The sequence below is a fragment of the Monodon monoceros genome, unplaced genomic scaffold, assembly GCF_005190385.1.
Source record: "Monodon monoceros isolate NGI ecotype Baffin Bay Population unplaced genomic scaffold, NGI_Narwhal_1 Super_Scaffold_5, whole genome shotgun sequence".
In the NCBI taxonomy this organism is placed as follows: domain Eukaryota; kingdom Metazoa; phylum Chordata; class Mammalia; order Artiodactyla; family Monodontidae; genus Monodon; species Monodon monoceros.
In genome coordinates this window covers 79,444,861-79,459,952 of record NW_021703782.1, presented here as the reverse complement: position 1 = coordinate 79,459,952, position 15,092 = coordinate 79,444,861, and the positions used below count along the sequence as shown (strand labels likewise).

At 38.3% G+C, this 15,092-nt stretch overlaps 1 protein-coding gene and 1 pseudogene across 2 annotated transcripts in view; both read right to left on the bottom strand.

Moving 5' to 3' along the window:
- NCBP1 (nuclear cap binding protein subunit 1) overlaps positions 1–15,092 on the bottom strand; it is a 44,139-nt gene that overhangs the window by 8,322 nt on the left and 20,725 nt on the right. For both annotated transcript variants that reach the window (XM_029201704.1, XM_029201705.1), the window contains 8 exons: positions 10,338–10,435; positions 9,317–9,380; positions 7,771–7,881; positions 6,979–7,043; positions 5,540–5,602; positions 5,222–5,296; positions 3,006–3,109; positions 672–794 (listed from right to left, as the gene is read on the bottom strand). In XM_029201704.1, the coding sequence (XP_029057537.1) occupies positions 672–794; positions 3,006–3,109; positions 5,222–5,296; positions 5,540–5,602; positions 6,979–7,043; positions 7,771–7,881; positions 9,317–9,380; positions 10,338–10,435 (703 nt within the window). The remainder of the gene's footprint in view (positions 1–671; positions 795–3,005; positions 3,110–5,221; positions 5,297–5,539; positions 5,603–6,978; positions 7,044–7,770; positions 7,882–9,316; positions 9,381–10,337; positions 10,436–15,092) is intronic.
- LOC114883739 lies at positions 10,904–13,486 on the bottom strand (annotated as a pseudogene).

The following is a 15,092-nucleotide window of genomic DNA, read 5'->3' as shown; positions in this document are numbered from 1 at the left end:
CTCTACATAGTGGCAAGATAATAAATATAGTAAAAGAAAAAAAATACAGTAAGCCCTTAACAGGTCTATGTCCTAAGATGTTTGAGAATGTCTAAATTTAACATTTTGAATTATACTTTCTAAATACATTTTCTCTAACATCATAATACAAGTTTCTTAAAAAATCTAAACAAACAAAATCCCAATAATAAATAACCCAAACACCATTAATGTTTTGACTGTGTCATTTTTCTGTGCACGTCATTATGTAACACATCTAACAACAAAATCTGCCCCCCAACAAATGGTTAACCTAGTTGTCCCAGTAGACTTTTCATCTCTCTTACTGATTTTTTTGTTTTAGTTATTGTAATTTTCAAGATGTTTTAATACGACATAAAGCAAGTCCCTCTCATTCTTTTTGTCTTATCTGTTGATGATAAACTTATAGTTTAATTTGGAGAGAAAATCCAACTTAATATACCAAGTCTTTCTGGGCGGGAAACTCTCTAAAGTGAAAAGAGGGAACGTTTAAGGGAGAAGATAGCTGGGTTCTGGGAACAATGGTCAAGCTGGACAGGCCAAACAAATATATTGCTTTATGAGTATCCCATGAGATTTAAGAAAATTATGTTTATACTTTTAACATGGCCCATACAGAGTTCCATTCAAGAAATATTTAATTCCCTTACCATCATCGTCATCCTGGTTAGGATTTGGTACATCTTTCAGAATGCTGAAGATTTCATCATTGGTTGCTTTACTTTTAAAGGCAACAGCTAAACAGAGGGCAACTGAATGTCCAGGAAGAGAGTCTAAGCACAGAGTGGGGAGGAGAGTAGACCAGGTTTTAAGACTATTGTTGCAATTAGTTAAATAACTGAGAAACTTTATTTTAAAAGAAAAGAATTTTTTTTTAGAGTACTCTTTATCCTAAGATCAATATTCTGTATAAAGATAACCACATGTGAAAGTTTCATTTAATAGGGCAATGGTTTTTTCACCTAAAATAAAGCATAAGAGGTAATTCTTGCCCCGATACTTCCTTAACACGGAGCTAACTGAAATTCAGAGTATGAGGGGTACTGATCTTCCTCAGGGATGAGGGTGAGGGGACACAGCTGCAGCTGTCCTTTGACAGTCCTCAAATCCCTAGGCCTCCGTAAGCTGAGAACCAATGTATTCTCTTTGATTTTGGTCAGTGTACCCTTCCTCCTCCCTTTCCCTAAGACAGTGGAAACTAAATTTGGGTTTGAACAACGTGAAGGCTGCCAACTTAAGACAGATTTTTTGCTTTTCTCTTCTGCTGAGTCCACACACTTGAATCTGTGTAAGCCAGATGCTCATGTGCTTTGACTCCACATGTTTACTGGTGGTTAATACCTGTTGAGTCCTTACTGTATTATATTGTACTAGTATATACTGATATACTGTATGGCGTCACCAGAACAACTACTTTTAATGTAAGGTAGACAAAGAGGTAACAAAAAATAAATTCTGACGTAGAATGAGTTACTAAGCACTTGGAATGAATAAAGTCAATTACAACAGGTCACATGTGCTGTGTGCTTTTCTTGAAAGTGGGAGAGAAAATACGTGAAGAAAAAAAGAATCCTCTGCCACTGTGACGTCTGCATTCTAGGTGGAAAACCAAGATAATCACATAAGAAGTAGCCAGAGAGCAACACAAAACTGGCTTGCGTTAAAAAATATTTAAAAGACTGGAGCTTGGGCTAGACCCTGGAAAGAGAACAGGAATCAGAAGAGAAAGGGCTTTCTAGAATGGGATAATGGCACAAAGGCAAACGCAAGAAAGCATAGAAAAAATAAAAAAGGAAGTGGGCCTGGCTGGAGTGGAGGTTCGTTTGAGAAGAACTGATAAATCATAAAGTAGGAATGACAGGAGGGCCTTAAGTGTAAGGCTGAGTTATTTCTATGGAAAAAAAGAAAGCTCAGTGTTCAACAAAAGTCTGAATGAACTCTTTGATATCAAAGACTGTACCTTATGGTTCTCTGAGCCAGTACAAAGCAGAAATCAAAACTTGGCACTTACAAGTACCACATCAAGCTTTGCTTTTTCAGGAAAAGACAGTGGTCAAGAGCGGGGCTGCTCAGTATCTGACTCTGGGCTTTACCACTCAAAGCAATCTCACTCTGGCTCTTTGAAGCCATTTCCTCATTGTAAAATTTGTAAAATAAACATACCTATTTCTCAGTTGTTTTAAGGAATACGTGACATAGTAACATAGGAAATGTACTTAGCATTGGAACCAACTGAGTTTATTTCAAGGAAAACAGGTGTAGTCTGAGGTGCAGGTGGAGAACCAGGCATACAATATGAGAAGGCAAGGGAGAGGAGTGAGTTTCAAGATGCAAAGAACTGCTACACAACACGAACTGGAAGGCTCATGGAGGAGCTGTGTTCAGTGCCATGTGAAAAGACTAACTTGGAAACTCCACACCTAACTCTCTACCAGTGCTCACCAATGTACAACCTTACCTTCATTAAGTGTAAAGCACAAAATGGCATATCAAATTATATAGCCCCCCCCCCGATTTATAGTGCAACCTCAGAAATGATGTGACCAAAAAGTAAGAAAAGCATGTTTAAGAATTTACTTCTAGCGGCACACTGCTGGTCAAAATAGTCTATGCGCACCTGAACTGTTACCAGATATTAATCAGTTTGAGTAATCTCCATTGCCATGACAAACGTATTTTCATTCTATTAAGTTCTGGCTATAAATTCATCTTGCTATACTTAGCAACATTTAAAATAATGTCATGGATATAACATTATAAACAATATTAAAAGAAAAAAGTAACAAGCCAGTAATAACTAAGTAAATCATAATAAACCTTCAAAATGACAGCAAATAAAACAATAGAGGTTGGTGAGAAATCACCTTTCAAACAAAATATAAACCCAAGAAGAGAAAAAGTTCACTTTCTCCACCTCAGATAACCGACTTAAGAGAATACTTGCATTAGTACCTTTTAAAAACAGGATTTGTTTTATTACTTACTGCTACTTTCATCTCCATACTTGTAAATGCAGGTTGGGTTTGCAGGACATAGAGCTGAGAAGGTAGGAGGGACAATATCTAATATACGCTGATGGTAAGACAACCTACAATACAAATAAGAGTCTCAGAAAATATCATTCATCAGTTCCATTCTTCAGTAACATCCAACTTACCCAGAAGGTCACAATCTCCAACACCCCGGACTCAGCTGACAACCAAGAAATAAAAGAGGACAACAAGTCTTTTAAACTGTTGTCTAGGCCAGCACGAGAACTCAGGCCTTCTTCAAAACTTACTGGTTTGCACTGAGATGTGGGCCACTGGGTCCACAAGCCTGGAGGCCAGGTATGTGGGGTGGTGATGGTGGGGTGGGATGAGGTAGAGGAAACCGTTTGTGTGGTTGGGAGACTGGTTATATTGCAGCAAATAAATACTTATTGAGGCTAATGGGAACCAGGTTTCTTAATGCCTGCAAAGGTATTTACAAATCATGGCAAAGGGGAAGGCTAGGAAAAAAATGAGATATTTGGTTGGAATTGGAGGGATACACACATCTAAGTGGATATAAAAATAGTTACAGATGTGTGTGTGTGTGTGTAGAAATATATTCACTACCCTTGTCCATCCAGAGGGCCTAGAACCAATGACACCCCAATAGCAACAAGCACATCAAGTGTCCAGACCTTGCTTCCTAAGTGCCATGCTCCACTAAAAGAAACTCGGACTCCTTGAATAAATAGATGATTCCAGGAAAGGGGCAAGGAAACACAAGATAAGCCTGGAATATCTTGTGCCAGAAATAAGGAAATGCTCAATGAATGGAGGGGGACATTAAAGAAGAAAAAAAAAAGGACACAGGAGCCACAAGGGACTCCCAATGGACAAATCAGGGACAATCTGAGCATCATAATTAATAAAGACAGTAATGAATTAGAACCCACTGAATGAAATAGTCCCTACTGATATATAAACACAGGAATTAATAAATGGGTGAAAAAGGAAAGCTCTTTCTTACAGTAGAATGCCAACTAATAAATGTAGAAAAAATAATAGACAAAGAGAATCATCACTTGGCAATTACCACAGTAGTGGTAGATAAAAGTACAAGTTGTCAGTGGAGGTCTGATGAAGAACAGGATGTAACCTCAGAGTATTTCCCACAAAATATTAACTACAAAGGGAAAAAATGGTGAATTTAAGTTAGAGAAGCCTGACATGGCCATGTAATCAAGGTTAACATCTCTAGTGGTGGGACAATGCAAGGCTTGAGTCATGAGGGCGCCATCAAGGCAACACAACAAAGTAAGGCCTACATTCTTTAAAACTGACAAGGACATGAAAGATAAAGAATAATAGCTGTTCAAGAGTGACTGAAGAGGGCTTCCCTGGTGGCGCAGTGGTTGAGAGTCTGCCTGCCGATGCAGGGGACATGGGTTCGTGCCCTGGTCTGGGAAGATCCCATATGCCGCGGAGCGGCTGGGCCTGAGCCTGCGTGTCTGGAGCCTGTGCTCCGCAACGGGAGAGGCCACAACAATGAGAGGCCTGCGTACCGCCAAAAAAAAAAAAAAATGATTGACTGAAGAAAATGACAACTAAACGCTACACACGTTCTATCCAAGAATTCTGGACCAGAAAGGGAAAAGACATTGTTGGGATGGTTAGCAAAATTTCAGCAGCATCTGTGGATCGTATAGTGGTATTACTGTATCAGAGCTCATTTCCTGATTTGGAGAGCTGTATGCTGGTCATGTAGGGGAGTTTTGAGGAAATATACAACCGACCATTAAAGGATGCTTGGACATCATATCTGCAACTTGTTTTCAAAGGGTTCAGAAAAAGACCAATATAAAGGGTAGATTACATACACAGAGAGGGAAAAAGGACTAGGACATTAGAACAAATGTAGTAAAATGTTAACTAGGGAATCTAGATGAACACTATACAGAGCTCTATTTTGGCAATTTTCCTGAAATTTGAAATTATTTCAAAGTCTATTTGACAAAAAAACCTTATTGGCTTAATTCACATAGAATCTAGATGGCATGGTTGCCCAAGTTTTTCAGCCTAAATCTTGATTACAAACTGAAAGGGAAGAGAGGTAGGTGCTTGGATTTTAAAAATAATATTCTAGACATACATCACAAATGCAGAGAAGGGAAAAATACCCCCACAGAAATTAGAAGACCTAAGCCAAGGAGAAAACACAAAGAACTTACCTCATACATTTTTCTAGAACTTCTCTTACAAACTTTGGTTTGGGACTTTCTGGATCTTGAGTAAGACAATCTGACCTAATGAGGAAATATAGTTTTGTAAGTTCTTACACATGATCTGCACCTATACCTAACTTGTACTTAGCTACAAATAGTTCCCTTCTACCTAAATTATTACATTTATATACATACCAAAAAAACCCTAAATCTTTCAGACGGTGAAGAAGATTGCTTTTATATTATAGTTTTAAATATTAACTTTTTTAAAAAAATGGCAGACTATAGAGAGAAGAAAGATATAATATACACAACACTGCTTACCAATCTTCCCAGCTCCAACGGAACTGGAAGTTACTTAGATGATGGGAAAACCAATTAATAAACCTATACAGAGAAGTGGGGTGGGGGGGACAGAAAAGGATGAATGGTTGCAATTTATAACAGGAACTTACATAATCCTTCAGACAAAACCCGATTTCCCCCTACCTACAGCTGTATTTTCTCCTACCAGTTACCCTTTTCTGTGCAAATCCTGTAATTCACGTTCTACTTCAAAAAGTAACAGTCCCCCATCTCACTCCTCCTAACAGTGCTATCCTTTTTAAGTGAATAATTGATATGATTCAAGTGCCTGTTTTATATCAAGTACCTTATATATGTTTATATAATTTAATTCTCACAATAACTTCTGAGGAATGTATTATTTTCCCCATTTAACTGACAACGAAACAGAGGTGTGAGGTGCAAAAATAAAAATGATTAAAAACGTTTTATAAACGGACGAGCCAAAGTAGTCTCTCATCATCATACCACACCCTTTCACCACAAACAACAAAATATACCATCAAAGCCCCCTTTTCTCTTAAAAACACATCTGATCTCTCTGACTAGATAGGGATCACCTTAGTAGACTGTATAACACTGTGAAATTTTTAAGAGCCCAATGAACACTTGCTGAATGAATGGCATAATAGGGATGCCCAGCACAACTGATGGTTTATTAATTAGACTGGGAAAAAACCCTCAGCAGACACCTTCTTAAAGCACATCCCTCATGTATCTATAATTTCAGTCATTAAAATTACTCAAGATAATAGGTCAACAACACAGGATAGCCTTTACTGATAATTTTCAAATATCGCATTTGAATAGTAGACATGACAGATTATGGAAATGTTCAATATCTGTCCTGATCTACTTTGGAAAACTGACAGAACAGAGAACACCAGCTAATAAAGGTAGTATATAGACCTCACCCAGAAGACGACAACAGGCATGAAATTACCACAGCTATAAAAATCCAATATGGCCTTTTGTATAAACTGAGTCTTGGAGCTGTAGTTACATAGTAGCTAATTATTTTAGAAGCAGATACTATTCATAAACAAAAATACATATTATATAAACATAAATATACAGTATTAGACTCTGCTTCTACATATGGGTTAGCATAAAACCTATTTTAAAAGCTTACCTACCCAATTACAGAGGGAAAAGTGTAACCATACCAAAGAACTAAACAATGCAATTAAAGAAAACCTCAGTATGGGCATCATTTCATATTGAAAATTAAACTAGAAAGTGTAATGTTATAACAATTATGAGTTTTATTATATAAAGGATTATTTGCGGGAGGCAAGAAAGAACAACCAACTTGGAAATTCTTAAAAAGGCGATTGTTTTCCTTATCAAATTCTTTTATAAAGTACAGGGAGCAGAAGCTGCTAACACTCAGTACAGAAATAAGGCAATTACTATACCTGTCTACGCATGTGGTATTCATCGTGTCCAAACGCATGTATAACATTTCAGTTGCCTGTGCAAGCTGTGAATTTCAGGATAAGGAAAACTATACTCTCCTTGAAAATAAGCTGTGGTAGAAAAAATAAATAACATTTCTTAGAAGTCTATATAATGACTAATAATGCTGAGCTTCGTTTCAAGTAATTGATCTTTGAGGTATCAGTGATGTACATTTGATCTGTATACACCCATGAAATCGAGATAATGAGCATTTACATCATCTCCAAAAGTTCCCCATGCTCTTTTGTAATCCATTCTCCCTTTTTCCCCTCATTTATGCCCCCAAGCAAATATTGGTCTGCTGTCACTATATTACTTTGCATTTTCTAGGATTTTGTGTAAATGCTATCATATAGTGTGAATTCATATTTGTTTGGCACCTTTTATTCAATATAATTATTTTGCAATTCATTCATGTTGCTGCCTGCATTGAAAATTTGTCCTTTTTTTTTTATTACTGAGTAGTATTCCACTGTATAGCTGTAACAAAATTTGCTTATCCTTTCTGTATTGATGGATATTTGGATTGTTTCCAGTTTTGGGTTATTACAAATAAAGTTATGAACATTTATTCTCTTGGGTAAATACTCCAGAGCAGAATGGCTGGACTGTATAGTACACGTAATGTTTAACTTTTAAAGAAATGCCAAACTGTTTTCATGAAGTGATTTAAACCCACAAGCAGAAATATTTAATAATCTCTTAAAGTCAGGCCAAAGAGAGTACATTAAAAACAAAGGAAAGGATACAACTTGGGGTAGAGAGCCAGGCTGAAGTTTACACAGTTCAATGAGAAGTGTTGTGTACATCACATCAATGTGAGGGGGTGCTGGAAGTTGAAACAGCTCTGCAAAGATCACCTACAAAGGAATCACAAGTCAGAACTCAATTCAACAGCTATCTACACACTTCTACTATTAGAAACACCTCAATGTTCTAAAGTCTAACTCTATGGTATTCATAATAAAAAAAATTACTTTTTAACCTTTAAAATTATGCTCTTTAAAACACAAAGATCTACAATTGAATACTGTAATGAAGATTTCTTATCTCTATAACTCAATCAAATAAGAATATGCAAAAATTAATGCTTAGTTGATACTTCCAGAGAACTGTCCAATTTCAACTCTGGAAGTATCAGAGTTAATTCAGGGAGGTACAGTTTACTGGGGACTCACAGGTCCACCAGAGTTTCATTCCTATAAGAAGTAAAAGTCCTTTGTAGACTCAGAGGATGGGAACAGAAGATAGTTATTAACTCATTCTACACCGTTACTATATTCTTGGTATTCCAAGACTTTTTTGCCATGCTCTCGTTCACAAACTTGTTTCCTTCCTCTTTATATAATGTGTGGACCATCTACCTCGACTTCTAGAGCCTGGTCTGCATTCCTTCTTCTCACTCCCATCTCCCACACTTTTGTATGAATTTCTACACATTTTGCACATTTAAAAATATGACTTATGTTTTGCATTTCAACTGACATGTCAGTGAGTCAAGTTCATAGCCTAACCACACTCTCAAGTTCTATAAAGAGAACAGATGCAGCATTTCTAAGGAAGTACATAGGTATAGTATGAATAAAAAGTGAATCAAATGATACATAATTATGCTCACTTTGAGTATTTTAACATAAATGAATAATGCAATTGACAGTTTGGGTCAAGTGAAAACACTGTTTTTTGGGAAATAAATCTCTACAAGGTGTTCAACTACGCTACTAGTATCATCCTTCTGTATGACTTCATATGGAATCAAAAGCATTATCTATTTTTTTCCACTTCCAAAACAACTGGCTCTTTTGATTTCTAAGAATAAATAAGGATTCCTACTTATCCCTACCCTGTGATACAGGAAATAATACACTAGTCAGGAGTATGCTAGTAATAAGAGGCCAGATAAACACAGTTAAAGATGGGTTATCTGCCTAAAGAATACAATATTTTAAAATATTTAAGCCTCTTATACATCTGTTAAGTGGACAATGTATTGATAGAGTTAGAGATAACTTACATTATCCATGATAACTATTCATGAATGAAGATATACTATCAATATATAAATAAATTATAGGCAACTCAAAATTCCATTTGTACACTGGGCTTAACCTCCTCTTTTCTCTTTACTAACATGGCTAACAGAGCTCCAAAATTGAAAGCAATTTCCTCTCTTCTCTATTAATTTTCAGCACCTGCCAAGTAGCAAGAACAACAAAAAGGCCAAGAGTAGATTACACTTTACAGTCAACAGAAAGATTCTGAAACTTAAAAACAAGCTCCATTTGGAATGCATACCTCAACTATGTGGTAGTTCAAGGGGATCTTGTTCTTCCCAGGATAACTCACTAGCTGTGCAGCACTATAAAAAGTGTAATTTAAGTTTAATGAGTACACACAGATATATGAAAAACTAAATAGCAGTTTCAAAAACAGTGTATGTAGATATAAAGGAAATCTTTTCTGAAATGTTCCAGATTTCAGTTACTTAACTACAGCACAGATCATTTTGTCTACCATAAGGAAACTCTTTAATGCATGCAAAACTCCTTGGAAGATCAAAAGGAGTGTAAGTGGGCTTCCCTGGTGGCGCAGTGGTTGAGAGTCCGCCTGCCGATGCAGGGGACACGGGTTCGTGCCCCCATCTGGGAAGATCCCACATGCTGAGGAGCGGCTGGGCCCGAGAGCCATGGCCGCTGAGCCTGCGCGTCTGGAGCCTGTGCTCCGCAACTGGAGAGGCCACAACAGTGAGAGGCCCTCGTACCGCAAAAAAAAAAAAAAAAAAGGCATATAAGTAATAATAGTAAGTAAGTATATTCAGATCTACTAACTTAAAATGTTTTATAAGGTCGACCATTCCCAAAATACTATATTCCTTTCCATTTTAAGATCTAAACCAAAACTTTCCAAGGTTTCAGAAAATATTAAAAATAAACTTTTCCAAAGCTTGATGTCTAACTGCTAGGAAACAGCAAAACCATTAGTATTCATTTATTCCCACAACATTCATACCAAAAACAGCTTGCCATTCAAGTTAAGTTGTCCAGAGCACATGGCAAACATCCATACAAAAGATCAGGCATCATATGCATATTACTATAAAGCACTACAGTACTATGTAGCATCCAGGAAAGTACTATTTGAGGGTGAAGTGCCTCCAGAAAGCAAATCAAGTGTTTTAGAGATCGGTCTTAGCAAGACAGGGCATCAGGAAGAGAGGAAGATTTTCTTACTCTTAACGTACATTTTGCTCTTACTAAATCATCAAGATTGCTACTTTTTCTCCACTCTACTAAAAGTACCATGAAAAGCATCTTACCAAGTCTTCCTTTCCTTCCAGTGGGACTTAACGATGCAGTGAAGATTCTCTTCTATCACAAATCTTTCCACTGAATGACTCCCTGGCATTACAGGACCCTGGAAAGAAAACCAAATACATATACTCCAGACCTAGACAAAATATTATTTTTCATTTATTCAACAAATATATCAGAGCTTATTATGTTCCAGACACTGTATTGGATGCTGGGGATAAAAGTTCACAAGTGTGAAAGCTCTGTATTTCAGCAAATTTGTTCACTTATGTCTACAAGAGAATTAGAATGTCAGCTATAGTGTTTTTTTCTACTGCATCTGACACTGTACTATCCTTGCCCACTTCAGGTCTTAAATGAAGCAAACTAAGTAATTTTTGTATATTATTAGTCCTATACAGTTTATTTTTATTTATTTTTTTAAATAGAACAAACCTAAGTTTATTTTTTTTTATTATTATTTTTCTTTAAACAATTGCCAAGACTGGAATCAAAGATAAATAGAAGGCACAACAGTTTTGCTCCGGTTTTGTGTTATTCAGATTTTTGAAAATTTCTGGGGCCTTTTGGGTTTTTTTTTTTTTTTTTTTTACAAATACAAATTAAACATGAAAAAACTCTACTTCAAAAAAAAAATCTAACAGTTCAAGAAAAGCTTATCAGTTGCATTCTAGACATTTAAAACCTATCTCACAGTTTAAATTTCAATGGTAAAAACAGGTTTTGGAACTGTTTTGCAACCACGTATCCAAAGAAAAACTCTACTAACACCTTTTATTCAGTTTTTAACCATACCAGAGAGAACCTAAATTGTCAATTTTTCCAACGGCAATTTTTCCACACCAGAAGGTAGTCATGACTCTCAAAGAAGAGACAATTTGGGTTCTTCCTGCCTTCAAAATGTTTATCAAATCCTGTAATTCTCACAGGCTTTTGAAACATGTAGAAAATAAGTAAAAAATATTCCAATGAATGAAACATACCAAATGTCAGTAATAAGCAAGACACAATCCTTTGGGGAAACTGTTAAAAAAAAATCCAGTCTGTATATGCAAATAAATCAAGGAAATGCAGTCTTTTTTTTTCTTCTTTAAAAATCAATTTTGCCTAAAATATCATTCCACAAAACTGGAAGTGAAGGACTAAAAGGTGGGGGGAGGGGGTGAGAGGGGAACGAGCACACACCAGTAACACAAAAAGTAGAACTGTACAAACTTAAGCAGTTTATCATAGACTAGGATCAGATTCCAAGATACCAAAAGTTGGCTGAAGAAATCATTCTGTGGGAGCTAGGGTTTGTACTGCTGCCTGAAGATCGGTGAAGAGCAATTCACTGCCTTGGAGCAATGTCCCTTCCCACTCCAAATCCTGGTTTCTGCACCATGCCTCCACGGGGTGGGCCTCTCATCCCACCACCCAGCCCACCTTGAGGGCCTCCAGGTCCCTAAAGGCGGTTATCTCGGCGATCCCCTTCCCGGGCAGCTTGAGTCTTCTTTTCTTCCACATTCAGACGGACCTCACCTCTGAACATGATGGGCCTGTTGCTAAGCACCTTCTGAACAGGCTCAGAATCATCAAACACAATGAACCCAAAATTGGGTAATTTCCCACTGCTGTTAATATGCAGCTCCACCACATTCCCATAATTTTGAAAAAAATCTTTAAGCTCTGATTTGTCCACCTCATGAGGCAGATTGCCGATAAAGAGTTGGTGACTGTCAGGGTGTCTCACGATTCTTCGGGGTTCAACGTCACCTTGCTCACCAGCCTCACAGACTGGTCTAGGCCCCCTCTGGGGAGGAACATTTATTCGCTGTTCTCGCACCCTTTGATCCCTCTGAGGCCTCTGCGGTGGAATGTGAGATTCAGGCTTAGACTCTGGACGAGGCTGTGAAGCTGGTACTTTAACAACATGAGGTGGTATCCCAGTAACCGGAACAGCTCCACTGGGTGGAAGGTTCTTACTGGTCACAGATGCCCATGAAAAGGTTCTCAAGTCCTCCTGCACTGTCTGGGCTATGTCTGCAGGCGCTGGAGAAGAACTCTTCTGAGCATCCTCAGGAACAGTTTCTTCCAATACTGGCTCAGACTTCTCCTCTTGGACTTCAGACACAGGTTCTTGCTCTGGCTCTGGTTCAGGATCAGGCTCTGGTTCAGCAACAAGTTCTTCTAAATGTTCTTCTAAGTCATTGCTGACAGTTTGATCATAGAAAGTTCCAGAATCATCAGGTACCACCTCAGGTGTCTGCTGTCTTTCTTCAGGTTCCTCTACTTCTTCTTCAGATTCTTCCTGAGGCTCAGTGACAAAGCCACCAAAGACCTCATCTTGGTATCTGAAGATATCATTATGAACATAGAACTTATTTGCAACAGAGCCCTCAGGAGCAAGGACAAAGGTCTGCATGAATCTCCTCAAAGCCTGGTGGTTATTAGAGAACAAGCCCATCACCTGGACCACCACACCATCATTCAGGGTGGCATGAGCATCGACATGACGGATCTTAGTGTGGCAATTGGTGAAATTTCGTGACATCACTTTCCTATGGATTTCTTTCTGTCCATAGACCGCATCTGCTGGCTTTCCATTTGAATCCAATCCCCCATGGACATAAGAAGAGTTCTTTCCACAAAATCTGTGTAGCATGTCTGAGGCCTGGTTCAACAGTGTGTAATACTGTCTCACAAATTCCCGCCCGACCAGCAGGAGACTAGGCTTCTCCATAACCATTGCTTTGCTCAATTCAACCTCATCGGGGCATTTCGGGAGTAAAGAAGAGACACACAAGTTGCTCCGCACAGTGCCTGGCACACAGCGAGGGCTTGGAAAAAGGTTAGCTATTATCATCACTCAATATCCACGAACTCACTGCTCCCCCCTTACTCCCTGTAAAACCTAGGAGCAGCACTTCTGCTTCCCGAGTTGAGAAATTCTCAATGCACTTTCGTGTCCCTCACCCAAAGAAAAGCCTCCTCTGGTCTGGGTTAAGCTGGAGACCCCGCCAGGGGAGGAAGGACTCCTCGTGCGGGGGGGCAGGAGGGAAAAGCTACCGAGCCGGCCACACGGGGCCCCAGGCCCCCGAGATCACCCTGGGGCCCAGGCCGCGGCTCGCTCTCGCCCGCCGTGGCCATTACAGTTTATGTTTTGAAACCACGGGACTGGATTACTTCCATAAAAAACATGGAGAGAGGGAAAATTTTGTCTCGAACACTATGTAGACATAAAAAAATCATGTATGCATTGAAAGATATCCACACTATGCTGTTTTAAAAAAGGTTGAAGAACATTATCTACATGATATTGTTTAATTAAAAAAATATGCATAGCAAACAGGTTCAATGAGTTTATTTACTTATTACTTACTACTTAATGGTGACTTTTACTTTAATCTACTTTATCATTTCTAATTAAAAACAAAACAAAACATTTTTTGAAAGCCCAGAACAAAAAAACCAAATCCTCTTCAAACAGATATTTTGCATATTTATGCTCTTCTGGCAAAGGATGATGGGCACATTACAGAGGCAACACCAATTAAGTACAAATAGTACAGGAAAAGCAAATTTTGAGGTGCCATTCTAATGTTCCCCTTGTACAAATAAATACCTAATCACAAAGATTCTAACAGTCTTACTGTAAATTAGACTTCCAATTATATATACTCTAATTAGACCATTACATAAAGTTAACTAAAAGCATTATATATGCAATATTGCAAGTGGGTAGCAAGTTGATAATTTTGTATATATAACCAATTATCCAACAACTTGTTACCCTGAGATAGAGTATACATACACTAAAATTTCCCTGGTCATAAGCAACTTTCCATAGAAGAGAGAAGATAGGGAAAGAAAACTCAAGTTTGACCTAAGGTGGTAACATTGGTTCTTATGCCAGTGGTTCTCAACCGGGGAAATTTTGCCCCTAAGGGGACATTTGCCAATCTCTGGAGACATTTTTGGTTGTCACAACTGACATGCTACTGGCACCTAGAAGGTAGAGGCCAGGGATGCTCCTAAGCATCCTACAATTCACAGGACAGCCCCACAACAAAGGATTATCCAGCCCAAAGCACCAATTGTGCTGAGGCTGAGAAACTCTGCTCTATGCTGACTGGAATGTACTAAGCAACAGGTATAGATAGTACTTCAGCCAGGCGAGTTTCTTTTCAGAACCAGCCCAGTGATCACTGTGCTTGCTGCCTGGGCATTAAAGTTAAGACAGTCATGGGCTTCCCTGGTGGTACAGTGGTTAAGAATCCGCCTGCCAATGCAGAGGACACGGGTTCAAGCCCTGGTCCAGGAAGATCCCACATGCCGCAGAGCAACTAAGCCCGTGAACCACAACTACTGAGCCCATGTGCCACAACTACTGAAGCCCGTGTGCCTAGAGCCCGTGCTCCACAACAAGAGAAGCCACTGCAATGAGAAGCCCGCACACTGCAAGGAAGAGTAGACCCCGCTCACTGCAACTAGAGAAAGCCTGTGCGCAGCAACGAAGACCCAACGTTGCCAAAAATAAATTTTAAAAAAACCCAAAAAAACAGTCATTCAAATGCAAAGGTATAAAGTAACTAAAGCACAGTTAAAATGTAAATTTTTATATCAAATGTTAATATCAAAATTATACATTTTCTTAATTGCTGAAGTATAACAGCTATCAACAACCTGACCTCATAATAAAAAATACATATATTTAAGAACTATAAAGTCAGCTTATACTAATCATTGGGATTTTTAAATTAAAAACTTTATTGAGCACT